At 37.0% G+C, this 27012-nt stretch overlaps 1 protein-coding gene across 1 annotated transcript; it reads right to left on the reverse strand.

Annotated features, from left to right (window-relative positions):
- Positions 1-9743: 9743 nt before the first annotated feature.
- Positions 9744-11210, reverse strand: LOC140144879 (uncharacterized). The gene has a single exon (XM_072166682.1). The coding sequence runs from the start codon at positions 11208-11210 to the stop codon at positions 9744-9746; it is 1467 nt and encodes a 488-aa protein (XP_072022783.1).
- Positions 11211-27012: the final 15802 nt, after the last annotated feature.

Here is a 27012-nt window from a genome sequence, read left to right on the forward strand (position 1 = left end):
TATTCAAAAAGGGGCTATTGTATTACAAATCTATAAAATGCGTTGGAAGCAGAATTTATTTCTGCGCATTTTGACACCTCATTTGATACGATAGCCCAGAAAACAATAAAACACCGGTCAATTTAATGTAATGAGGTCCAGATTTGAAAGTTGCACTTACATACAAATTTTTACAATACAAAAACACTCAGATATCATTACACAGGTTACACAAGTTTTTTGCGATGCAAAGAATAGGGTCGTCCGCACTCCAATAAAACGTCGTTTTCTAAAACGTTGTTTTAGATTACGTTAAGGGGGTACAACACCCCTCGATAAATTTGTGTATATTTTTGAATTTTACTCAAAAACTAATAACACAGTGGTAACAAACGTTATGTATATTATAGGGGTAAGGAAGCCAATTACTACAATGGAATTTCAGTGACCCAAGACAAGCGGTTTGTTATTTATGATCAGAAATAAGCTACTGCTAGGATGTACCTCGTTTTCTATCATATATACTGAACCGCTTGTCTTGAGTCACTGAAATTTCAGTGTAGTAATTGGATTCCTTGCCCCAATAATATACATAACTTTTGTTACCAGTGTGTAATTATTTTTTGAGAAAAATGCAAAAATAGTCACAAATTTACCACATGGGTGTAGTACCCCCTTAAGGAGATCAAGTTACGATAATTAGTTTCAAAGGCACTAAAAGTACCTTGTGGATTAATTCACCTCCAATAAGGTTGCTTTATTTTTCACTCGCAGGTAAATTTTGTCAGATATCAGGTCACTCATATCATTTCAAAGGTAATCAATATATTGTTTATTCAACTTTATGGTGATTGTTGGCCACACATCAAACCTGCTGCTGTACAAAAAATTACTCTTGGAGATACACCTAAACAAATTCCTAATGAATCAAAAAATAATTTAACAAATCAAATCAATGGCCACATTATTGGTGGAACAGTTGTTGTTGGTGGATTAGTTATTTTTCTTGTATATTTTATGCAGCGGGAAAATGCTGTAGAGCAGTTATCTTTTGTACAACAAACACCTGAACAAATACTTGAACAAACTCCTAAAGAAGATCCTTTTAATATGGTTTAGTAAAAAAAAAAATTTCTATAGTATAACGGATCCAAACACAATTCTTAATGGAGCATATCACTCAGCAGTATTAAGTGGATTGATACTTACAAACTCAATGATTGCTAAAAGAATTCTTAAAGTAAAACCAGCTGACCTTGGTCAATTAAGTTTGAAAGATGGAGCAATGCTAACAACCAATGTGTATATATCAGTAATGATTAAAAATGCCTTGATAAAAAATGGTATATTACCTCCTAATATAAACCCGATTCCAAGTAATTCAGTAATTCTTTGAAGGCCTTGAACAAAATTATCTGCGCTCATTATATATACAAACAATATCATGTCTTCAATAGAAAAAAAATTATCTAAAATTTATTACAGTCCTAAAGGATACTGGAGAGGCATATCTGCAATTGAAAAATTAGCATCATCTGCAAAGGTCTCTGAAGAAGTAGCAAAAAATTGGCTAAAAAAAACAAGCAATATGGCAGATTTATTTACCTGCTCCAAAATATATTCCTAGACCAAAATTTAATATTACTATTCCTAATCAAGCGCATCAAGCAGACTTGTTATTTTTACCTCATGATCGCTTGCCAAGAGGGCGTAAAATATTTAAGTATGCACTAACTGTAGTGGATGTCGCTTCTCGTTATAAGGCTGCGGAACCGCTTGTTTCAAAAAATTCCGACGACAATTATTACAAGTTGATCCAGGTCGTGAATTTATGGGAGAAGTAAGCAAATTAATGAAATCAAAACATGTTGCAATAAGAAGAGGTGAAACAGGTTTACACAGGGCACAGGGAATCGTCGAAAGATTTAATCGCACACTGGCTAATAAATTATTTGGACATCAATATGCTCAAGAAATTTTAATGGAAGCAAGAAGCGAAAAAAAATGTTCGATCCACAGAATGGGTCGCTCATCTGCCAGATGTAATCAAAGCATTAAATAATGAGACAACTAGATTAACAGGCAAAAAGCCATCAGAAGCCATAAAAAATAAATCTGTTGCAGTAAAATCTTCTGCACCAACAAAAGAAACAAATGAAATACGTTTACCATCTACTGTAGGTGTGCGGTATTTGTATCAACCTGGTGAACTTGAGGGCGGTGAACACAGAAGAAGTACGGCCCTATATAAGTTTAAATGTGTATCGGATAGAACGGAGTGTTATAAAACCCGAAGAACCTATTCTGTATTATCTTAGTGAAAGGGCCCCCAAAAGAGGGTTTGTTCACGAGGAATTACTAGTTGTTCCTCCAAACACAGAACTACCTCCCAAAGGGCGTAATGACCAAAGGCTAATGTGTTAATTCCATCATCAGTAATCCATCGTTTTGTATCCAAAGGAGAAAGTGAAATTTTATTTAAATGAACTCCATATATTTGGTGATTTTCACTTCTTAACATGATCATTCCGTGTCGAAAGATTGTTTGATTAAGCAGCGCTTCTTTGTAGTTTTCATGAATTATATCTTTTTACAACACATTTTTAACGCCTTTTGCCTTCGGAATGTTTACATCATCTTTTACGATAGAATACATCTTAGGTCTTAATCCAACATATTCAGAAATTGGTTTACCTGCACACTCGTCTTTCATTTTTCCAAGCACTTTTTTATTTTCAGTGCTATGCAAATAATGATCTTGAGGATAATCGTTAGTATCATAAAGGTTCATGTGTTGTGCCATATCTTTGTATACGTCTTCAGTTTGTATGTGCATTAACAATGAATCAGTATCGGTGTAAAGTAAATTTACTCTATTGTCATTATTGTTTTTTCATTTCATTGTAGTAGAAATCATACATTAATAATTTCCTTAAGTCAAGAATAGACATGCCTACGTATACAGGTCGATTAAGATACAATTTACTTTTATACATGTGCAGTGCTGCTAAATCATTGTCAAATATTTTTTGTCTTGCAAACGATGGTTGTGCAATTAATTTCCTTAGCTTTGTTTCCTCAGATGAGCGCACTAGTTTTCAAAATAATTTTTCGCTTGTTTTCTTAGTTCAGTGTTCATCCGGATGTAAGGTTCCATCCATGGTTTTTGGTCAAATTGCAACACTCTATGTACATATGTTATTTTCATTCCTAACGATAAGTATAATTGTAAGTTTCTGTAGTGTACGATGTATTTTGTTTGGCACAAGTTTTTTTGATTTTTGTTAATTTTTGACTGCCTAACAAATTCTTCTGATAAAGAGATAGCCATTCATCTTGGACTTCTAAACTTTCTGGGGCCAGCGGATAATCATTATGCATGTCGTGCATTTCAGGTGGATATTCCAAATCAACTTCTAAAATATATCCTTTATCAGCATTTGGAGGATGATTTATTATTTGTGCCAAGTTTTGAAATTGCACCCATTCAAACTTTCCTATAGGCAAAGACTGACTCATCGCCCACCCATAAAGATTATTTGCATCCAAGTACATTATATGACTTAGTTTTTCATTGGGATTAAAATCAGGAGTAAGGATATTATTTGCCCTTGCACCACGCTTTGAGACCATGATTATTCCTCCTCTTAAACCTTTCTCAATAAACAAATGCATGTCATAGTCTGTTAGTAATTCTACCTGAATTTCCGTTTTCTTGAGTAATGCATCCCAGCTTAAATCTGGAGATGTGAAATAGTGTGCAGGATCTAACTAGTATTGTCTAAGACATGTTGTTCTGAAATTCTCAAACACGTCAGCTAAAAGAAACACATCTGTCCTAAGATAAAGATAATGGTAATCGGCTAGCGTCTGACATCCAAAAGTTCGCCATACATTCTGAGCATGCTCATAGTCATTTGCAGAAACACTTTCATCTGTTAGTGAACTATAAAAATCATCAATAGCTGGCAGTTGTGTTTCTTGAAAGCGCTCCCAACTATCCATGTATTCATAGGGGTAAATTCCTTTTCTAAGAAGCAGTGCGCGTTTTGTTTGATCAGGTTCAAATTTAGTTGTAATGTGAAAGTCTTCTGGTTTGTTTGCTTTGACTAATTTATCAAGTGCTGCAAGGAGAAACTGAGCACTGTCAATAAAGCGTAGCTGACGTAATGAAAAAGAAATATCACGTTCTAAATTTTGAGGAATAATTTTAATGTTGCCATCCACTTTGCTTATGGCTTGCATGATTAAATGGGCGTCGTATCCTTTAAGATTGTGAAACACAACTAAAATAACAGTTGCATCTGGTTTTAATCCTAATTTTAAATTACATACATAATTTGCTGCACCGCGGAACTTACCTGTCAGATGACAGTGATCTCGTACTTTATCTAAGTAAGGCTTGTTGGTTTTTTTATTTTGTTTTATTGTCATACGGTTTTTGCAAATATAACAATGAGTTGAATTATTATAATTATTCCAGTCTTCTTTAGTCATGTTTATAGGGAGTTGGGTTTTAAAAAATTCCTTTATTTCATTTTCTGTTTGCCCAAGACATTGCAAAAATACTTCAGCTGCATTAGGTCCTCTGTATGAAATTGGTTCCCACGTTTGTCCATCAGATCGTACAACAATATAAGTGAAACCGCATGGCACATGTATATGTGTTTTTTGAGTGCTGCTTTTGTCAAGATCTAATGCGGGGCCTTTAATTTTATTGATAATGGATTCAAAATCAGCATAGATTACAAATGGTGCTTTCATTTGCTTGTGCCAGTTTTCGAATTTTAATACCAGAATATTTTTCAGGTTTTGGCATTTCTATTCGAAGCGCCCTCTCTCCATTTCCTTGGCATTCGGGTTTATGACCTTCTAAAAGATCTGCACGTGTATAACCATGAAGACATCGTTCACAAAAGTATTTTCGATGTTGATATTTAGTCTGGTCATATAAAAGACGATTCAAATCTTTTATCCAAGCATAGTGTGTACGAATTCCATACTTTTCATTTTGCTCAATAATTATCAAATTAATACGGGGAATGTGAGAAGGTTGTTTACTTAACTGATGTACTATTACACATCCTTTCCAACCAAAGACATTAATTGCAAGATTATTCATTTTTTTCTACAAGATGTATTTGGCTAATAGGTGTTGGGGCGTCAATACCTCTAAAGTTTAAGCTGTCTTCAGTAGGGTATTTTCCAGGCCGGTCAGAATGATCTTGTGTAGGAAATAACGCACTACGAAGAGACCAGCGTAAACAGTTGTCGTCTTTGTTCTTTACATTAATAATTGCGTGTTTATTTTTTAAAGCTGGTGGTATGAACCACCACGAAGAGGTTGGTAATTTGCAATATTGATCCACACATTTTCAACACGCACAATAACCCAATTTGATCCATTTTTAACCCACTTCTCAATTTTGTCTAAAATAGAAACAAAAACATTATCCCTGTTTATTTCATTTTCATTCAAGACAGGAATTTGCTCATGATAAAATATTGGGGTATCATATATTACATCACCGTAATTATATTTAGACATCATTATTCTAAAGCCTAACTGAAATTTTAACGAACCTAAGGTTTTAACTTCTTGTAATAATATATTTTGAATTTGTGGTTTAACTATTTGCAAAAATGTAAGTGGATCTTGTTCATGATGGTATTGATCTGGAGCATCCATTTCATATCCTTTTAAGAAATTTCCAATTGTAAAAGGAGTTTGCTTAAATTCTAAAGTCTTGGTTGTCATAGCTCTTTTGATTGGTTTTAAGGGAGTGAAAAGACCTTCAGGAACGGCTTTATTTAAAATATAATCTTGTGTCATCTCATTTCTTAAATCAGCCATTGTTGGAGGGTGATATAAAGTAGAATGTTCTGGTGGTTTAAGGTTTAAAGCACGCATAAATCCAACACCATGGTTTTGTAAACTAGATTTGGAATAAAAATTACTAGAATTTTTAACTTTGCTAAGCGGAAACCATTCATTGTTGTACTGGACAAATAATCTGTTAGTATCGTCTAATGCAAATGCTTGGCTTATGTTTTCAGTAATGTTATGAAAGCTCATAAACTTTTTAACCTGAATATTTACAGCATCTTCCATATATTATATTTTATATTTTAACTTTTTAATTGCTTAAAAAATATGTTTGTTTTAATATAAATATGATAATTACATTTTGGTTGTACGCAGCATATTTGCTAGATACACCAGAAAGAAAATTACGCATAGAAATCCGTCGCATGGTTTGGGCTTTGGAAAAATATATTAATATAAAATATACAAAATATATATATTTATATAAATAAAAATGCAAATGATTTTTTAACTGATGTAATACAAACCATTCTTAAAAATGGGAATCAATGCCACTTGACATACAAAACAAAATAAGAACTGAGTTAATGTCTACTTTTATATCTTTTGTTGGAAAGGGCAAACAAAATAATAAAAAAATTATAGGCATTTATTTGTTTTAAGTGATTTAAAAAAACATATTAAAGAAACAAATTTAATATAAAAACAATGACACAAACTGTACAAGATATTTTCCCTATTAACATAGACTGTAAGAATTTGCGTGTTGTTCGCCAAAAGGAAAACAACAAAATTATGTTTGAATTATTGAGAACAGGAAATGCATATTTAATCAAACAACATTGTAATAACAGTGAGCTTAACCGCGTGCTAGAAGATCTTGAAATTAGTTTAGAAGACTTGCTAAATAAATGTTGTAATGATTATTAATTTACAAAATTACTTGCCAGCAAAATTAGTAAAATGGCATCACGCCAAGCTACAAAAGATGAATCTGTTGTTTTAAGCAAATGTATTGAGGTTGTAAGCCAGATAGGAATTCATGTTAAGAATTTAACAACTACGGAATATAGACCTACAAAAGACGGACAAATACTTAACAAAACAGAATATAAAAGTTCTGGTTTGAAAAAAAATGATTGTCTAAAAACTTTTGACGCAAAAAATATCAGGTCTTATTGATGGTTGGCTGTTTGCCAAGATTGCTTTTGGGAGAGGAGGTCATCAGGATAACGTATTTATGGAGGCACATGAATTTGCAGAATGGTGCAACATTATGGAGAGAAACATAAATTATACGTTCTTCTTATTGACACGGATTTAACTCTTCAGTTTACTGAATTAAAAAATAAATTTCAAAAAGAAATTATGATTCTTGTGTGTAATCATGTAGAATTTCAACTATATTGTTTTGACTTTTACAGGAACAACGCTGGTGTTTCCTAATTACTTTCACTTTTTAATTTTACTTTTACTTCACTTTCACTTTTATTTTCACTTTTATTTTTTTACTTTTACTTTTACTTCACTTTTTTTAATCTTTACTTTTACTTCACTTTCACTTTTATTTCACTTTATTTTTTTTTTACTTTTACTTTTACTTTACTTTCACTTTTATTTTCACTTTTATTTTTTTACTTTTACTCTTACTTCACTTTTACTTTTATTTTCACTTTTATTTTTACTTTTATTTTTTTACTTTTACTTTTACTTTACTTTCACTTTTATTTGTACTTTTACTTTTACAAAAAGAACACCAGTGTTCTCTAATCACTTTCACTTTTATTTTCACTTTCACTTTTATGGAGACAACGCAGTGCCCCTTATTGATCTATGTCCGTGCAACGGGGCATAGATATTGTATTTGTTGTGTTTAGTCTTCTCCTTCTCCTCCTCCTCCTCAAGACCACTTCTTTGCACCCCTCTAGCTCAGGAACTAAAGTAGCCTCAGGGCCCATACTTGGTACAATGATGGCCTATGACCCCTAAAACATCCTATGGTACCCCGACCCCTGAGGTCAAAGGTCATGGGCTACAGGTGGCAATATGTGTAAAATTTCAAACAGCTCTAGCCCCAACAATATAGCTTCCTCAGGGTTCATACTTGGTACAATGATGGCTTATGACCCTAGAAGTATGCTGTGCTAGCCACAATTACAGAGGTCAAAGTTCATATGCTTTAAAAACAAAATAGATACGACCGGTTAACACAGTGTATCGCAATATATAGCATTTTGGTAGCTACCTGTATTTGCAATGATGAAGGCTTCAAATATACATCAAGACGTACAATGGGGTTAAGAGGTTAACCGCTTAAAGGGACACAATGTTTTGGGATTAAAGGGGTATTCTCCAGTCTGGTGGTGTTTTAAAGAAAGTGATGGTCTAGTGGGGTATAAGAGAGAGTGAAAGCTTGGTACGGTATTTATGTTATGAGCATTACAATATAAAATGAAAGCTTAAAACAAGGGCTTTCACATGGTGCTTACCAAGTTTTCGTTTGTGAATAGGAGAATGGGGGTTAGGTGTGGCCACGGGCATAGATATTTGTGTTTGGTAAAACACAACTGTGCCATCTAGTTATTAACTTGTGCTCACTTTAAAATAATGTATCAGGTGTAGCTTAAACGTAGCATTGTTTAGCCTGTTGCTAAGGTATAAACAGCATCTACAAGTGTTGAACCACACAGCAGTGATTCAAAACAAATTACTTATGTACACAGTTCAAGTTAAAAGTTTCACATTCACCTTTAAACAGTGGCAGCCCCTCATATTAAACCACACAGTAATGATTCGTTTGCTAAAAGAGTTTCACATGTACCTATAAACAGTGCATAGCCCCCTCATGTTGGACCACACAGTGCAAACAGTTCAAGTTAAGAGTTCAAAGTCATTAATAAGAAATGTAAATAAGAGACTTGATTGAACAGATTCATCAGGATCGGTATAGTAAACTGGTTAACAAAGTTCTTTGTATCTGATCCAGAATGTTCACTTACTTGTGTACGTTTCAACAACAGCTGTTGTCTTTATCAACACTTGATGGGTAGTGACTGCTATTGGCAGCCGACGCTAGAAGTAGTTCCAGCGTTGATCTTGGAGTTGCCAGTCTGTTTTCCTTCAAGGGATTTTCTTGATCCCTGAGTCAGGAACTCATCAAAAATGTGAGAGAGTTGGTACTGTCCTTCATCTCTGTTCATGGTGGTGCCCTCCGCTTTCTTATTTCTATAGCCTCCTTTATCCAGCGAGTGTATCTATTTTGCTCTGTGCCGATGACCTCAGCTTCCCCCATCCTATGACGTGATTCTTGTCGACGCCATGATCAGTAATGGCCGACGTGTGTGTTGTTGTTAACGATTCCTTTCTCCCTGCTCTGGTGGTTACCGTTTTACTCACTTTCTCCGCCTCGCTTTTATGTTCTTCAAGTCTTGTGCCAAACTTTCTGCCAGTTTCCCCTATGTAAGACAATTCGCAGTTCATGCAGGGAATCTTATATACTGCATCAGTGGTGTTATTTGGATCGCGTTTGTCTTTTGGGTGTACCAGTTGTTTTCTGAGAGTGTTGTGCGGCTTCATCGCAGTAGAAATGTTGTAATTTTTCATAACTCTAGATACTCTTTCTGTGACACCCTTTACATAAGGAAGTACAACCATGCCTTTGCTCCTGGTTTTATCATCAGTCTTTTTGCTCACTTTCTTGGGCTTGACGCTTTGTATCTGATCTTTGACCTTTTTAAAGGTCCAGTCAGGATAGCCGCATGTTCTGAGGGCTTCTTGCACTTTCTTCTCTTCTTCCACTTATCCTCCTCCTCTGTCACAACGCTGTCTTTCCTGTTATACAAAGTGCGTATCACACCAAGCTTTTGATGCAGAGGGTGATGGGACTGATAGTTGAGGTACTGGTCTGTATGAGTTGGCTTACGGTAGACCAGTAGCTTTACGGTGCCGTCTTCTTTTTCACAATCAAAGTATCCAGAAATGGAAGGCTGCCTTGAGATTCTTGCTCAAAGGTGAATTTTATTGAACTCGACTTGTCCACTTGGTTGATATGATCGGTAAGACGCTGGACACTGTCTTTGTTTATAACTTCCAACACGTCATCCACATAACGCAACCATAGCTTCGGTCTACAGTCTAGAGGTGCCGTAGCAATTGCCTGCTGTTCCAGAGCCTCCATGAATATATTGGCTGCAATCGGGGATACAGGGCTGCCCATAGCAGTACCAACAAGCTGGCGGTAAATCTTACCTCTAAAGGTAAAATATGTGGTAGTTAGTATGAACTCAAGAAGTTCTACCACATCCTTACTGGTTAGCTTAAACCCTGTCTCTCTGTTGTAAACACGCAATATGTTTTCATTCTCAAGTCTACGTTGAACAATGTCTAATACTTGGTCTATTATAGGGGTGTTGGTGAACAAACTAACTACGTCATGCGAGTTGAGAATGTCTTCTTCATCTATGACCACTTTAGCGAGATCTTCAGACAATTGTTTGGAATTCTTGACATGATGTTGAGTGTTACCAACCAATGCACCTAAAATATCAGCGAGCCATCTCGATGTGCTATACCCGATGGTTGCTGTATAGTCTACGATTGGACGCAATGGGGTGTTAAGCTTATGGATTTTTGGCGTACAATATAATCTGGGTACATTTTCCGCCGTAGGATAGAGCTGTTTATACTTCAATTCGGTGATCTTACCTTCCTTCTTGAGACCTGTCAACTTGGCAACTAATTTCCGTTTGTACCTCTGTGTCGGGTCAGCCGGTAGTTCCTCGTACGTCTTCTTGTCTCCAAGCATGGTAGTAACTTTCTCTTCATATTCAGCTTTGTCCAGTACAACGGTCGATTTGCCTTTGTCTGCAGGTAATATTATGATATCCTCCACTTTCTTCAAGTCTTTAATAGCTTTCCTTTCGTCTTTGGTGATGTTTTGTTCCGGTACTTTCGATGATTTCAGCGTGCTTGCTATTTTACCTCGAAGTTGGATTCTATCGTCCTGCGGTAGGTGGGTGCACGCCAATTCGGTTGCTAACACAAATTCCTCCGCGCATATTTCTGGTGGCGAGATAGCAAAATTTAGACCTTTTGACAAAACGCTGGTTTGTGCAGGATTTAATTTGTATTTCGAGAGATTGATGACCCATTTTTTGAGTTGGGCGCCCGACATATCGATGTTTGAAGCCTGGGACTTTTTGTTTCTCGCGGCGGTTTTCTCACTCAGAATCTCTAACTTCTGTAGGTGACGTCGTTTAGTATCCTGAAAAGTAGTCTCGCCGACGGTCGTCAAGTGACGCTCAATTCTTTGTCCCAACTCCGATTTCGCGGGAATTATGTTGTTTACATCTTCTTTCAACTGATCTTCTTTCAACTGACACACAAGTCGGCCATTACTGATCATGTCGTCGACAAGAATCACGTCATAGGATGGGGGGAAGCTGAGGTCATCGGCACAGAGCAAAATAGATACACTCGCTGGATAAAGGAGGCTATAGAAATAAGAAAGCGGAGGGCACCACCATGAACAGAGATGAAGGACAGTACCAACTCTCTCACATTTTGATGAGTTCCTGACTCAGGGATCAAGAAAATCCCTTGAAGGAAAACAGACTGGCAACTCCAAGATCAACGCTGGAACTACTTCTAGCGTCGGTTGCCAATAGCAGTCACTACCCATCAAGTGTTGATAAAGACAACAGCTGTTGTTGAAACGTACACAAGTAAGTGAACATTCTGGATCAGATACAAAGAACTTTGTTAACCAGTAAATAAGAGACTGTTTGACTCATCCAGCATATTATTTACACAGCATTATACACTGAATGCAAATATAAAAGTCCAACAATCCGCTACTTCCTATGCAATTCACTTTATATCTGGTAGGCATTTTAGTTTTATTTGAAATACTAAACACAAATAAAAGGAAGAGAACACAATCAAGTGGCTAATTTTAACAGAAAAAACAAAAGCGTGCAGTAAAAAACAACATTGGAGACAAAAAGAAATGTGTACCCCGGGGTGAATTCTCAAAATGGTCTGCCAAAATCGCTTGCCCCCCCTTTGGCCGTGCCAAAAACCTTTGCCCCCTTTCGACGTGCCAAAAACCTTTGCCCCCCCTTTGACGTGCCAAAAATCTTTGCCCCCCTTACACATGCAAGATTTTGGGGAACCTGAATTTAAAACCTTAAATTGTCTTAACATATAATGTGAGCGCAGCGAGCAGGAAATTTTGCATATTTGAACGTGTTCGTAACGTTTTCCTACGCCTTTTAGGGCGTAATATAGAAACGGTGCCCAAAATATCTGTGCCAAAAATTGCTTGCCCCCCTTTCGACCTGCCAAAAATCGCTTGACCCCCCCTTTCGACCTGCCAAAAATGCTTGCCCCCCTTTTGGCCTGCCAAAAATCTTTGCCCCCTATAATTCACCCCCGGGGGTACACATAATTATTGCACCACCCCTAAGGTAAGTACAGTACTGTACATGCGCGTATTTGGGGATGGGGCATTCGATGTATCAACCTCAGCGCAAGTGCATTATTTGTCTAATGTCTAGAGCTGCTATTTTTATATAACAAAATTATCACTAACAATGTTAGAAAATAGGACAAAATACAGGCCTAAATGCATCAACCCATTTAAAAAATGAATCGATCATAAGCACTGCACGTAGTACGTGTAGTGCACATTATACACAATTAATGCAGTCTTAAATATGTGATTAAATACCTGAGTGGAAAAAGGACCTAAGTCCAGTAACACTTTTTGTGAGATATTAACCCTAACACCTGTTAATACCACAAAATACCTCGATAAAAAATTCTGCGCATGCATGAATCCCAGGGTCTGCGATGACAATGTTGGAAATTTGCCAATTTTATATTTTTGCTATACCATAATTCATTTGGTTTTATGTTTTATGCTGCTTAAATATGTACATAACTAATATACAAAGTTTAAATACATAGGGTTATGGTGAGTTGCATTTATGGACTTTGTTTATAGGTCAAAGCGATAAAGAAATTATTTTTAGGTTTATCTGATCAAACTTGGTGTTGACCCCGGCAGAATCGATATTTTACTGATAAGTTTTTACTGCGCTATAGCGTGTTTATTTGCACTTTAAACCAATACACAGTATATCAAAAAACAGAGCCGCTGTATAATTACATTTAATGCATTTGTAAAGTGCATAAGTATACAAAATAACCTCATATTTCAAGTTTTTCACTTTATTTTAGGTTTAAAAACAATATTAAAGAAAATAAAAAACAGAAGCGGTTAAAAGACACTTTTTGGAGGATTTGCAACTTTTTTTTGGATTGCATTCTGGAATCAGTGTTGTATTTTGAATTTTTTCTGTTTTGGGGGTCATAAGTCGAAGGTCAAGGGTCAAGCCACGCTACTATCTATACTACTCATGGTAATGAAGGAAATTTATCTTAACATTGTATTTATTTTGGATATCACAAATGGATAGAAAGTCCCCATCAGGGGATAACATATCATTTACATACCTTATTCCATGATTATCCCATGTTTTATATAACACACTATTACCACCAACTTTGATGTTGGCATTATTCCAAATACTAGAACACAGAACTTGATCTCTGTTAACTGGAAGTAATAACAAAGTATAGTCTCTCCATGCAGTAAGTACATTTATCCAAAATTATTATGACAGTTTTCAATAAAATGTTTCCAATAGTTATGTGATGAATAATCGAAATTACAGACAGGAGCGTTCACTTTGAACAAATTGTAGATTTTACTATTGTTGCAATACCTAAGCATTCTTCTGATCCAAGTGATCTTTAAAGCTTTCATAAAAGATTCCAACTGTATCATTCCAGTCCCTCCCTTATTACATGGAAGAGCCATCTGATTTCTGCTAACCCGGTCAATATTTCCTCCCCAGATAAAATGATGAAAAATTTATCTCACTAATGACATTACCTCCTGGGGAAGGAAGGGAGAGCAGCAGGTGATTCAGTTTTGGAAAGAGAAGTGTTTTAACAACCACAATTCTACCCAATACAATTAGAAATCTTTTTGACCAGTGATGAATTTGCTTTGTAATACCTTGCATGGTTGATGTATAATTGACATTGACAATAGCATTTAAATCTGTACACAAAGTAACCCCAAGATAACCGAAATGTTTTACTCCTACCCAGTTCATCTTATATTCTTTACAACGAACAATATCATAACCTTTCTTTGAACCAATCCAAATAGCACTGGTTTTATCAATGTTAATTTTCCAACCCGAGGAATCATGAAAAGCATCAAGTAATTTGATGGTTGCTCTAAGAGAAGTTTCTGTACCATCTAAAATAATAGTTGTATCGTCGGCATATTGCAGAACATTGTACTCCATATCATTTATTGTTATCCCATGAATATCAGTGTTGTTATTTATGGCAATATTTAAAATCTGTGAACATAAAATAAAAATGTATGGGGACAGTCCATCTCCTTGCCGACAACCAGACTTTATTTCAAAAAAGGGGGTCATGTGACCATTTACTAAAGTGGATTGAGCATTTTTGTAAAAAACTGAAATCCATTTTTGAACCCTTCCCCAAAATTCAAAAGATCTAAAACTTTAAAAATTAAATTGTGTGAAACTGAATCGAAAGCCTTTTCAAAATCAATTAAAAGAAGCCTGATTGATCAAGACTAATAATATTAGGAAGAACTCTTTTGAACCTGTTTGCAATGCAAGGGGATGATATTTTATGTAATCCAACTGGGAAACATGCGTTACCGTGAAATCTTATGGGGGACTTTTTCTTTTTATTACTGTTTAGTCCTACAAGGATAGGGGTAAAACGTCAGTAGAATACTGATACGGGGAGGAGATTTTACACTCGTCTTATTTTTTTAATCACTGTGCAGTTTTACGGGGGAGTTTTATTCTTCACGGGAGGGGTCTTACTCTCATCATGCCTTCAGCAATTACATCTTCCAATAACCACAACGTGCAGAGATTTCAAGTAAAACTTAGTAACAATCAAGTCCAAAAACTATGCATTTACGAACCGCGAAATACGGGTGATCTGCTAGTTTCAATAATATGTCACTCCTAAGTAAGCAACTTGGGAACAACTGTGATAGGCAATCGGATGTGGTGCTTTTTTTAATTTTAAATATTGACCTTTGCCCTAAACCCACCCCCCCCCCCAACACAACACAACATCTATCTTAAACCCTGAGATAAAATTTAGCAGAATGGTTCTTCCAATCGGTAGAAATTGGCTGAAGGGTTTGGCACAAAGAAGACGTAGACAACGAAAAGAAGAAGAACAACACTTATTTGAACAGGCGGCTGTGCATAGGCCGACATTAAGAAACAGAACTGGCTCATGTCTTACCGACTGTTGTTGGTTCTGCAGTGTTGCCTACTCGATTCAAAGTAAGCGAAGCAGCCCCTGCACTCTCCTGAACGAAATGAGTTTCTTCAGCCCATTCGAATTGCACTATAAAGATTGACAAATTATGATGTTAAAATAAAAATAATTCTGAAGACCCTATCGTATTAAGCTCAGGTACTTTTGTTTTCTAGTCAGCAACGAGTCTAACTGGGGACCGAGCACTGATGAATGACACAGTATCGCTGGTTTTAGATTTGTTAACTTTAGCAGTTTTGCCCCATTCAAGTACTATGTCCGACAGATCATCATATTTACGCCCTTTTTCTTATTTCGCAGCACGTTTCGGCGGAAACTCTACTTGGAGCCTTACTTATAACTTTCCATGCCGGTTCTTCATCGGTTTCAGCGGGCGCCTAATAGTTTATACATAACCAAAAAATTAAAATATATACACTTACTATCGTCATCTTCAATGAAGATCGTTGTTTCTGCGTCACCTTGTATACTGCCTCTATTAGGATTACTTAAACGGAGAGTAAAATACTCGTCATCCTCTACCTCACTGTCTTGCCTAATCTGTATATTGACTGAAACCTCACTGATACCCTCACGGAACATTACTGTTTCGGTTATTGGAGAAAAGTCAAGGTCACTGTTCGCAGTTCCTCGGTCTGAAGTTACATCTACGACGAGCAAATTGCAACGAAAGCTTATTATAATACTTATCTACACTTTCTTATTCCCTGTTTCTCCCCTCGCTCTTCTTTTTCTCTTTTCTTTTTTCTCACTCACCATAAAAGCATTGCTATTTTGCCAGAGTCAGAGAGAAGGAGGTAAGAGCGAGCGAGGAATTAGGGACTGAACGAAATTCATCATGCTTTACAGCATGTACTGTACATAGATTACACGGATTCCGATATCAAGCAATAATTTAATTTGCTTCACATAGAGGTCCTCAATTTTTCTACTTTTTGCATGATTTGAAAATAAAGCATGAAGTGTTGTATTACAATAAATGTAGGTTTAAAAAAATATAAATCAGGTGATCTCCGATTTTATTTTAAGTTCACCGAAAGAGTGATGACTGACGTGTCTTGTGCATGTGTATCGGTGACGTATAAATGGTGTGCATATCGCTATTCGCCTTACGTCTTATTTATACGTCCCAGCTTCGTGAAGCTCAATAACGATCGGCGAGCCAATAAACGCATTGACGATAATTATAGGCGCTGGAATTATATTACAATTTTCTTTGTTTTACCTCATTTGTTGGTTCGAAATTAATCATTAATTGGCTTGAAATCGAACATTATCGCACAAGAATATTCGGAGTACTTTATTTCAAGCGAACGTTTAATTACCCGAATGTTTAAGTTTCAGATACCCTATATAACATTATGTTCATCACGGAATTTAGAAATTTTTACATACCTACAGATCCCGCCTCATCTATGTTTCCTTCCCTTCGAATTTTAACGGTTACTTCTCCCACAGATTCAGGAACCTGATAAAGCGGTGCCTCAAAAGCATAAGGGCCACCTGCAAAAAATGTGCGAAAATATCAACCAAGTTTCCCTAAAAAATTATTATATTAATCATTTTATAGTTTTAAATGCTCGTATTGAGGACTTGGGTAAAGTAGGAAATTATTCTTCACCTGACAAATAATTTAGCGGGACTATTTTTGTAAAATAGTCCCGCTATTTTACTATCTCAGTAAAAGGCTAAGAGCGGTTGAGGAAGCGCATGACAACTGCAAGCATGGACAAAGCTGGAAGCTAATTAATGAAATAACTGGAAGGAAAGCATCAGTGAAAGGTCAGCTGAAAGGAGACACACAGAATGAAAGAATTAACAACTGGTTCACCCACTTCAAAGATCTCCTAGGTAGCCCTCCAGAAATAGATGGAGAAGATGAGGATATTGTACCAGTGGCCAAGGATCTAAACATCAATGTGGCACCATTTAGTCAGGAGGAATATGCAAAGGCAAAGACTGCACTGGTAGAAGGGAAGAGTTGCGGAGAGGATGGTATACCACCAGAGGTACTGAAAAGATGCGATCTGGATGGCATAGTTCTGGAGTTTTGCAATAATGCACTGATTAAAGGAAGAAAGCCTGACCAGTGGTCTATTCTCAACATAGTACCAATTCCTAAGTCAGGAGATCTTAGTCAAGCAAGGAACTATCGAGGGATTAGCTTAAGCTCAGTTGTTGCCAAGATATTCAACAAAATGATACTCAACAGGATCAGGCCTGAAGTAGACAAAGTTCTTAGGATCAACCAGAATGGTTTCAGGGTTGGCCGAACAACAGTAAGCCACATACTGGCCCTAAGGAGGATCATAGAAGGAGTGAAGGCTAAAACCTGCCTGCAATAATAACCTTCATAGACTTCAGGAAAGCCTTTGATACCATTCATAGAGGAAAGATGCTGCAAATTCTCAAGGCCTATGGAATCCCTAATCAACTTGTGGAAGGCATAGCAAGGATGTATGAAAATACCAAGGCAAAAGTAGTTTCACCAGATGGAGAAACTGAACCGTTTGACATTCTTGCTGGTGTACTGCAAGGAGACACCCTTGCCCCATACCTCTTTGTGGTGGTATTGGACTATGCATTGAGGGAGGCAGTTGAAGGCAAAGAAGAGCAGCTTGGATTCCAACTGGAGAAGAGAAGGAGTAGACGGATCGGACCTGAAGTGCTAACTGATTTAGACTTTGCAGACGACATAGCCCTATTGTCTGAGGAAATCCACCAAGCACAAGAGCTACTGCAAAGGGTTGAATCATCTGTTGGAAAAGTAGGCCTCAAAATGAACGCTTCAAAAACTAAGTTCATGTCTTTCAACCACAATCAACAGATATTTATACAGACAAACAACGGCACCAAACTAGAAGAGGTGAGTGACTTCAAGTATCTGGGTGCATGGATGGCTAGTACAGAAAAAGATGTAAAAACACGCAAAGCAGCTGCATGGAGAGCATGTAACAGCCTCAACAAAATCTGGAGGTCAACTCTCCCAAAGAAATTCAAGAGCCGTTTATTTGCTGCTACCGTCGAATCCGTTCTAACCTATGGATGTGAAGCGTGGACTATGTCTCCCAGACTATGTAAAGAACTTGATGGTTGCTACACAAGAATGCTTAGATCAGTATACAACATCAATTGGAAGCAGCACATCACGAACAAAGAGCTATATGGTGACCTACCGAAACTTTCGCAGAAGATCAGAGAGAGGAGGACACGTTTTGCTGGGCACGCATACAGAAGTAAAAATGAACCTGTAGCTAAGCTGATCCATTGGACACCAAAACATGGAAACAGAAAACCTGGTAGACCCCTCTAACATACGTGGATGTATTGAAACAGGACACTGGACTGGATGTTATGGATTTGGGAACGGCCATGCAGGACAGAAGGGTTTGGCGTGCTGTTGTAGTTCGAGGACACCACTCATCTTAAGCAAGTAATTTTTGTCTTACTGGGCTTACTGCGCCAATAAAGTATCCTTACACTTGGAAAAATAATCACAATTTCCAAACTGAACAATATTAGGGTTAATTTGTTTTTTAATAGATGCACGAGTGTAAGGATACTTTATAGGGCGCAGTATACATCAAAAATACTGGGACAATGTGTGCTTGCAAGCATTTTAGATTAAATTACTTTATTTTGATCCATTAACCCTTGAAAGTTTGAAATGAACAATTGTGAGTTTCCTATTTCTCCTAGCTCCCATCATCTTTTTCGCCAGCCCATAGGGCTGGTACCTAATTCTGAGATGGGATTTTTGTACACTAAAGATTAGCTAAGATTATAGCCTTCTTCTATTGGTATGATTTTTTTTTACTTCTTGTGGTGGAAATGTTTTTGATGTCTGCTAATTCGATTTGCAAGGAAAAGAAGGTATGTTTTGCCGTTTCAACGAACGAAAACGATTGAGTATTGCCAAAGTTATGTTTGAATTAATTATGACTTAAAAAGTTATCATAGGTTAGGCCTACACATATACATAAACTTGTTCAGCAATCAGCATATCAAAAATATGACATGGTCAACAATTAGTAATTAGCGGGGAATGATCACTGGAACAAGGTCATATCAGTGGACTACTGAGCATAGCATGTTTGGTTGCCTGTGAGTGCATAATTGATGTTGATAACAGATCTAATAATGTTGTAAAATCAAAATCTTCATTATATGGACCACATTGAAGTCTAAGTATTTATCTATCCTATCCTGTATCGTTTTATGGATAAAATTGACTCAAAATGTTATTGATGATATTATTGCTATCTTTAACATTAGTTTTGTCTTTTCAACGGGAAAAATCCGATGGAAAATAAAGTTTTTAGGGGTTAGCTATAATATTGAACAATATATCCCATATTTTGGCATGCACTTATAGAAAATAAATAAATTATTGTCTTACTTTATAAATTATAAATACTGTAAAATGACACATAACTCTTTTTTATTTGATTCATAAAATTACATTCAACAACATGATGCAGTCATGTCTACAGTAGAACTCATCTCGACCTTTGCAGGATTAAACCCCATTAAAAGCTATTAAACCAAGATAACACTCATTGAAGCAGCTCAACTGATTAAATCAGATCTTCTCTGGTTGTGAACAAGTGTCTGTTTTCAATGTGCGACATCGCAATAAAGCTGGTATTTATAGCTTCAGTTGGGTAACCGATTATAAAGGAAACGAAAGGAAACAATGGTATGTGTACTTTTGTTCACGAAATGAGACAAAGACCTGCTTTTTGTTAACCAGCATTCTTCAAAATGAGTAACATAATGATTGTCGACTTAACACGGTTTTGAAATAATTTCTTCATATTTTTGGTGTTATCTGTCGTTTACATATCCTTCCTAAAACACAAAAGTGCGACCCTCTCCAAACATCTAAATTAGCTAAAATTTAGGACATGTTACAAACTTTATTTTCTAGAACCTATTTAGAATAATTCAAATGTAGCTTTTACCGTTTTTTTGTGGCATCCTTCAGAAGTGAGCGGTCCGATACCAATATTTTTGGTCAAATCTCCATTCAATTAACACGGGGAGTTGGCTAGCTATGCCTTGCCCTCACTCATATTTTACAAAAGTGCGACCATTTCTGAACATCTAACCTAGCTGTAATTTTAGGTCATGTTAGAGAAATATATTTGCTAGAAGTTTTGGAGAATAAATAAAATATTGACTGGTTATTTTTCACACAGTGATGTTAACTAGGCAAGTGTCCATTCTCCCAACATACATCATTTGTAGGGGTCACGCGTCAATGGTGAGAGCACTGTGTATTGTGTATTGGAAAACGGACAGTAACTGCAGTATGAAATGATTGAAGACTGAGAAAACAAACAAGACTATTACAGAATGGAGTAGGTAAGATGCCATGTCCATAGCTTTGCAGTAGTTTCGGACTAACAATCAACACATTCAAAAAATACAATTTAAAAGTGAAGATTGTAGTGAATGATCAGTCCTTTTATCATGTGCTTGCCACTATCTACTTTATAGTAAACTATACATTGCGAAATAATATAAAATCATTTTAAAATAAAATGTGCATGTAAGTTGAGTTTACATAGCGAATTAACTAACAACTGCAGTGTATTTCTTGATTTTAATAATAAGCATGGGTAAAAAGCAGTAAAGACAAAATACAGAACAATTTGGAGTAATGAATTAAAGAGTTGACAGGAGTTATAGGAGTTTCAGTGTGCATGTTCTCAGCATTGATGGTTTGGTGAACTGTCATGTAACATGGATGTAAGCGTGATCCTAAAAATGCCTTTCACGGTGACCCAAACTATTTACAAGACCTCTTCTGCATTGAGGCTGGCCTTCCCTTTTAAAGGGAATTTTTATTATGCTGCTTCTTCACTTCAGAAAGTCATTTTACCAAAATAATTCATTATTTCACCATTTTATTGAAAACTTCTAGTACTAGTACTAGTGCATCTACATTCAGATGTCCTGTGCCTGTAAAATAAGCATCTAACTAATGGATGCTTATTGTAGACTCACAATACATCTTAAAAGATGTACTGTGAGTCTACATATTATAGTAATAGCTCTTACCATCGTCGTCAACAATCGTTATCATAGCACTGCTTGGAATGCCGAGCACAGAACCCGCGGGTGGATCATTCAGTTGCAATAGAAACACTTCATTCCTCTCATCAATTGTGTCCCTGAAAGAAATGTGGAGAGTTTTCAGAGCATGCACTTTCTTTGTGATAGCGACTGGAAATGCATTTTACGTGGGTCATTCAAAATATACTACCTCCATCATCAAATCTCAGCCATCTTACGTGCCAGAAAATTGTAATTATCTATTAAATCTATACTACGAAATAAAAGTTGTTTGATTAAAATGTGATTTTTGTTTGTTTAGATATGTTGGTTAAAAGAAATACTGATTTGGTGCATCGGAAACGGTTCAAAACTGAAACCAAAAGTTTAGTAAGCATCACATTGTAACTAATTGAAAATCGCCGACATGTGACTGATTCCTCTTAAGGTTACACTAAACTTTGTAATTATCGATCCACAATTAGACTGCATGTAGCCCCCTTTAAAATTATCTATTTCTGGAAATAAATATCGTAGAGAGAAAACGCAAACTACGTCTAAAAGCTGAAAGTGTAAGGGTCATTATTATGCTTGAATTTTCCACTTGGCTCAAAAAGAAATGTACTTTTCTAATATTTCAATTTGTTTTCAATATCCGGAGCATCAAGATTTTTGGGAACACGGCCATAATTTCTCAGTGGAAGTGGCGATTTTGTTGGGAACTACGACGCACATTAACAAACAAGTCAATAAAAGAATGTGCATATTCATTCTTGATATTGGTTGTCTCGATTTTTTATGTATTAAGCTTAAAATGTTGGCCGAATTTGAAGTAAAATGGCCTCCACTTGTATGTCGTTTTGTAACCAGTATTAATAATTCCGTGCACGATTTCATAGACAACATTCTGACCTACATTATTTCTATAAACCCTCTTCTACATGCAGGTGCTATTTAAATTTTTATTTCGAAAGCAGAAAATTGAGATATTTGCTATTTTTCCGACTCGCTGCTGCCAAATTGTCTAGTTTCGCGATAAAAAGATACAGCGAAATCATTTTTTTTTAGAACCATTTCACCTCGTTTCGGCTTGTGCTTTGAAGTACAAACTTCAAAATTGATATAGTGATTCTATATTTCAAGCTGCGTCATACTGTGTTTTTCTTACCTCTGATTGCCGCTGCTCAAGGCCAAAATTCGAAATTTTTTGGACAGAAGTGACACTCTCATTTTTTTTAAACACGTTGTTTACGTACTACATGTTACGACGGGCTCTATTTGCCCGATTCCTAATAATAAGCAAAGGAGTACCGGTATCTTTCAAACCCAAGAACACTTTACGTCAAGCGCTAGTCCACCCCAAAGATAAACAACCTAAAGACAAGCAAAGCAACATCGTCTACGCGATTCAGTGTCAAGACAGTGGATGCGAAGAGCTGTATATTGGGGAGACTAAACAAACGCTTGCTAAACGCATGTACCAGCATAGACGAGCCAGCACTGGTTGCGGTGACTCGGCCGTCTATACGCATTTGGACATTATTAAACATTCATTTGACAAGGATGTTAAAATCTTGGACCGAGAAAGCAGATGGTTTAAGAGAGGGGTCAAAGAAGCAATTTACGTGAAACGGGAGGAGCCTTCAATTAACAGGGGAGGCGGCTTACGTCACAACTTGGCTGTTCAGCGATCAGGAAGATACCTCTCAGGTTGAACTCAAGGGTGGTGACCTGTGATACTACAACATCCGTTTCACAGGTCAATGAACTTTTACCGCCAGATGATCAGTAGGGCTGATGATGCGTTTAGGATTTCACGTGAAAATTTCCCACTCAAAAATAGTAAGTCCAGTTGACTAGATTATAGTTCAATATTAACATTGAGGAGAGTTTACTATTTTCTATACTAAAAACATTTTTTTGATAGCCAGTAAAGCTGAAAAATTAAAAAATATCAATACATTTTTGGTCTTTTTTAAGGCGCCCAAAAAGCACCCAAATCAATCGTCTATGACCTTGGGAATGCTCGTGACGTAAACTCAGGGTTCGCACGTGATCCCACTTGGAAACATGTAACAAGCCTTGCCTCCTGTACTTTGCAAGCTGCCCGGCAAGTCTGCTTTTGTATGCATTTTCGCAATAAAGCTTGAAATTAGATGAATATTCGGTGAACACCCGCTAGTCATAAGGGTCGCTAGTCATAAGGGTCGTCAGTCATAAGGGTCGCTAGTCATAAGGGTCGTCAGTCATAAGGTTCATTAATCATAATATAAAAAAAGGACCGCTAGTCATAAGGGTCAATAATCATAATATAAAAAAAGGACCGCTAGTCATAATGGAAAAAAAGGTTCGCTAGTCATAATACAAAAAGAGGACCGCTAGTCATAATAGAAAAAAAGGGCCGCTAGTCATAATAGAAAAAGAGGACCGCTAGTCATAATGCAAAAAGAGGTTCGCTAGTCATAATCAAAAAAAGGACCGCTAGTCATAATGAAAAAAATCACGGCCGCTAGTCATAATATAACAAAAGGACCACCAGTCATAATAGAGAAACACGTTCGCTAGTCATAATATAAATTTAGGACCGCTAGTCATAATAAAAAAAAGGACCGCTAGTCATAATAAAAAGAAAGGACCGCTAATCATAATTTTAAAAAAGGACCGTTAGTCATAATAAAAAAAAGGAGCCTTAATAAAAAGTAAGAACTAGAGAGCGAGATTGAGACGGGACGTCGCCATGGGTTATAATGGGTGTAGGATATGAAAGGGGGATCGAGGATAGGAAAGGGGGATCGAGAAAGGGAGAGGGGTAGGCTAGGTAGACTCCTCTCCTCTCCCCTCCCCTCCCCCTCCCCTCCCCTCCCCTCCCCTTTCCTCTCCTCTCCTCTCCTCTCCAGTGGCGTAGCGTGGGTCATCACATTGGGGGGGGGGTTGCACCGACCATGATTGGGGCACCGGGTCTGATTGGGGGGCATAAGCCGTTTTTCGGCAATTTTGCTATGGTATTTTTTAAAATTTCAGATCGATGTGCCCCCCGTGCCCGCTCCTCTCCTCTCCGCTCCAGTGGCGTAGCATGGGTCATCACATGGGGGGCACCGACCATGATTGGGGGCACCGCTGCAGCGGTGATTTGGGGCACAAGCCGTTTTTCGACAATTTTCCTATGGGATTTAAAAAAATTTCAGATCGAATGGGGGCGCGCACGTGCCCCCCGTGCCCCTATGACGCTAAAAACTGTTCCTCTCCTCTCGTCCCCTCCCCTACCCTCCCCTTCCCTCTTCCCCTCTCCTCTCCTCTCTTCTATGTATGTCACCACATCCTCATTCTTATTATAAACATAAGTTATAATCAGTAAAAGGGGTTTTAAATGTAAATATGGTTAATTTTAGTCAATGTTTAATACATTGAGGTTACCCTAGACCCTAACCATAACCATAACCTTAATGCTTTTTTAAAAATTTTTACCCCATAATTTCCCCCATTCTTCAAGCACTGCCCTATTTCGGGGGCTAATTTATAGTTTAAGATTCTTGGATATCAGTATTTCGCGGTTAGTGCTTCTTTGCAGCCGTGCGGGCCGGAGCAAACTATTTGGATATATCCACATTTCGCGGTTGGGCGACGAAAAAAGAAAACCCTGTTCTACGTGCCCGACCGACCCAGATTTTGAACAAATTGGGAAAAAAAATTCCTGTACAAATGAATACCGACCCAAATTCCGACAATTTCAGGAACACTTTTTTTTCTTAAATAAAATTCCCTTTAAAAGGAAGGCCAGCCTCAATGCAGAAGAGGTCTTGTAATTAGTTTGGGTCACTGTGAAAGGCATTTTTATGATCACGCTTACATCCATGTTACACGACAGTCCACCAAACCATCAATGAGAACATGCACACCTAAATAGCAAAAAACATTAATTCCTATAACTCCTGTCACCTCTTTGATTCATTACTCCAAATTGTTCTGTCTTTTATCTTTTCTGCTTTTTGCTCATGCTTATTATTAAAATCAAGATATACAGGGTGTCTCAATAAAAATAGGCCCTATGGAAATTGGGGCATAACTTAAAATATCGGCAGTAAAATAAAAAAAATTCTTAAAGATTCAATAACCATGAAGTGTCTGCTTAACAATGGTGCAAAAATTATCCAAATCCGTTCACGCGTCACTGAGCTAATTGAATTTATACAAACAGACTCATTTTTGGACCATTCCAATAGGGGTAATACACATAAACAGAAATGTGTAGTTTATTATAAAAGAAATGAAAGGAAACGCCAAGTGTTGCTGAGTATGAGTTCAAAATCAATATCAATCAATCGCCCAAAGAATGTTGCAAATAATAGAATTATTGTCAACGCATAGATTTTCCGTACATTTTGGACAAAATCAGTCGAAACTGGCTGGGTATATTTGGGTAATCGAGTTCGAATTTCGCGCTGTCATCAATTCCATGCGCAAATGCTTGGTGCGACCGGCGACCGGTCATGACATAATAAACATGATCAAAGTAAATACTTGTTTGTGGCATTCTCTGTTCTTGATTCATTTTAAAATATCTGATTTCTAAAAAATATCGTCTTGCAGTAACCAAAAAATCTATAAAAAACCGCCGATTTCATTAAATGCAGCTCATAAAAGGTTTTCATATAGCGCTATAACAGTATCAAATCAAGCGTACATATCAAGGTCATAACAGTGCATTATACAAAGAATGGTCAAAGGTCAACGTTTCCAAAGAAGTATAGTATAACAGAGATGATTTTCATTTTGGACTTTACTAAGTCCAGATTTATTTTAAACTTGAAATTAAATTCACTTTGTGTAACAAGTATGATTTTGAATGTCCAATTTAGTATCCATTCCAAAAGGAGCACCCCCCTTCCAAGGCTATATGATTAGGATTTGGACTAAGGTTAGGAATTGATATAGGATTAGGGTTTGCCTGTTAAGGGTATGTTAGGGTTAAGGTTGGGATTAGGGTTAGGTTAGGGTTAGGATTAGGATTAGGGTTAGGATTAGAATTACGGTTAGTGTTATGGCCCATGTTTAGGGTTTAGGGTTATAGGGTACCGTATGTAGGAGGGTCTGCAATTACCTTGGATAAAATACAGTTGTTTGTGTGGGTGTGTGTACATCTGTACAGGTACATGTATGGCTATGTGAATATAGGCCTGTGATTCATATGAAGAATGTGCATGGTCTTTTTATAGTACAAGGACAAATTGGCCAATGCCAGAGGCTATATGCATACCAATGTGTGTACATCTACAAATGAGAAATTTTGGTGGTTTGCTTTTCATTGCAAATTGCAGTCATTTTAAATTATCGCAGTTTTTTTAATTGCAACTTCCTACACACAAAATGGCGTTTAATTTACTCGCAACATTACGCGTCTGGTAAAGCCGTGAAATTGTGCCTATTTAGAGGATATCTCATCATTTGTATAATGTACATCATCACTATACTTGTCCATGGTATCAAAGATATGGCTATATGCAGTGTGAATTTCAGCCCCCCCGCCCACCCTTATGGCCAGGGTACCACGGGGATGGGTGGCTGGGACTTATACCCCGGTGGGGTCACTCCCTGGCAGGGGGGACATAGAACCGTTACCACAAGTACAAATAACCCCCTTTCACAGTCGATTTCAAGGACAAATCATGAAATTTTACCCCCTTTTTTACTCCAAAACAAGGACAAAATGGTACTCTGAAACACGCCTATTT

Source organism: Amphiura filiformis, unplaced genomic scaffold (assembly GCF_039555335.1).
Source record: "Amphiura filiformis unplaced genomic scaffold, Afil_fr2py scaffold_91, whole genome shotgun sequence".
Lineage (NCBI taxonomy): Eukaryota > Metazoa > Echinodermata > Ophiuroidea > Amphilepidida > Amphiuridae > Amphiura > Amphiura filiformis.

Coding starts and splice junctions, on each gene's coding strand:
- LOC140144879 (XM_072166682.1), bottom strand. CDS start 11,210: ATGATCAGTAATGGCCGACTTGTGTGTCAGTTGAAAGAAGATCAGTTG.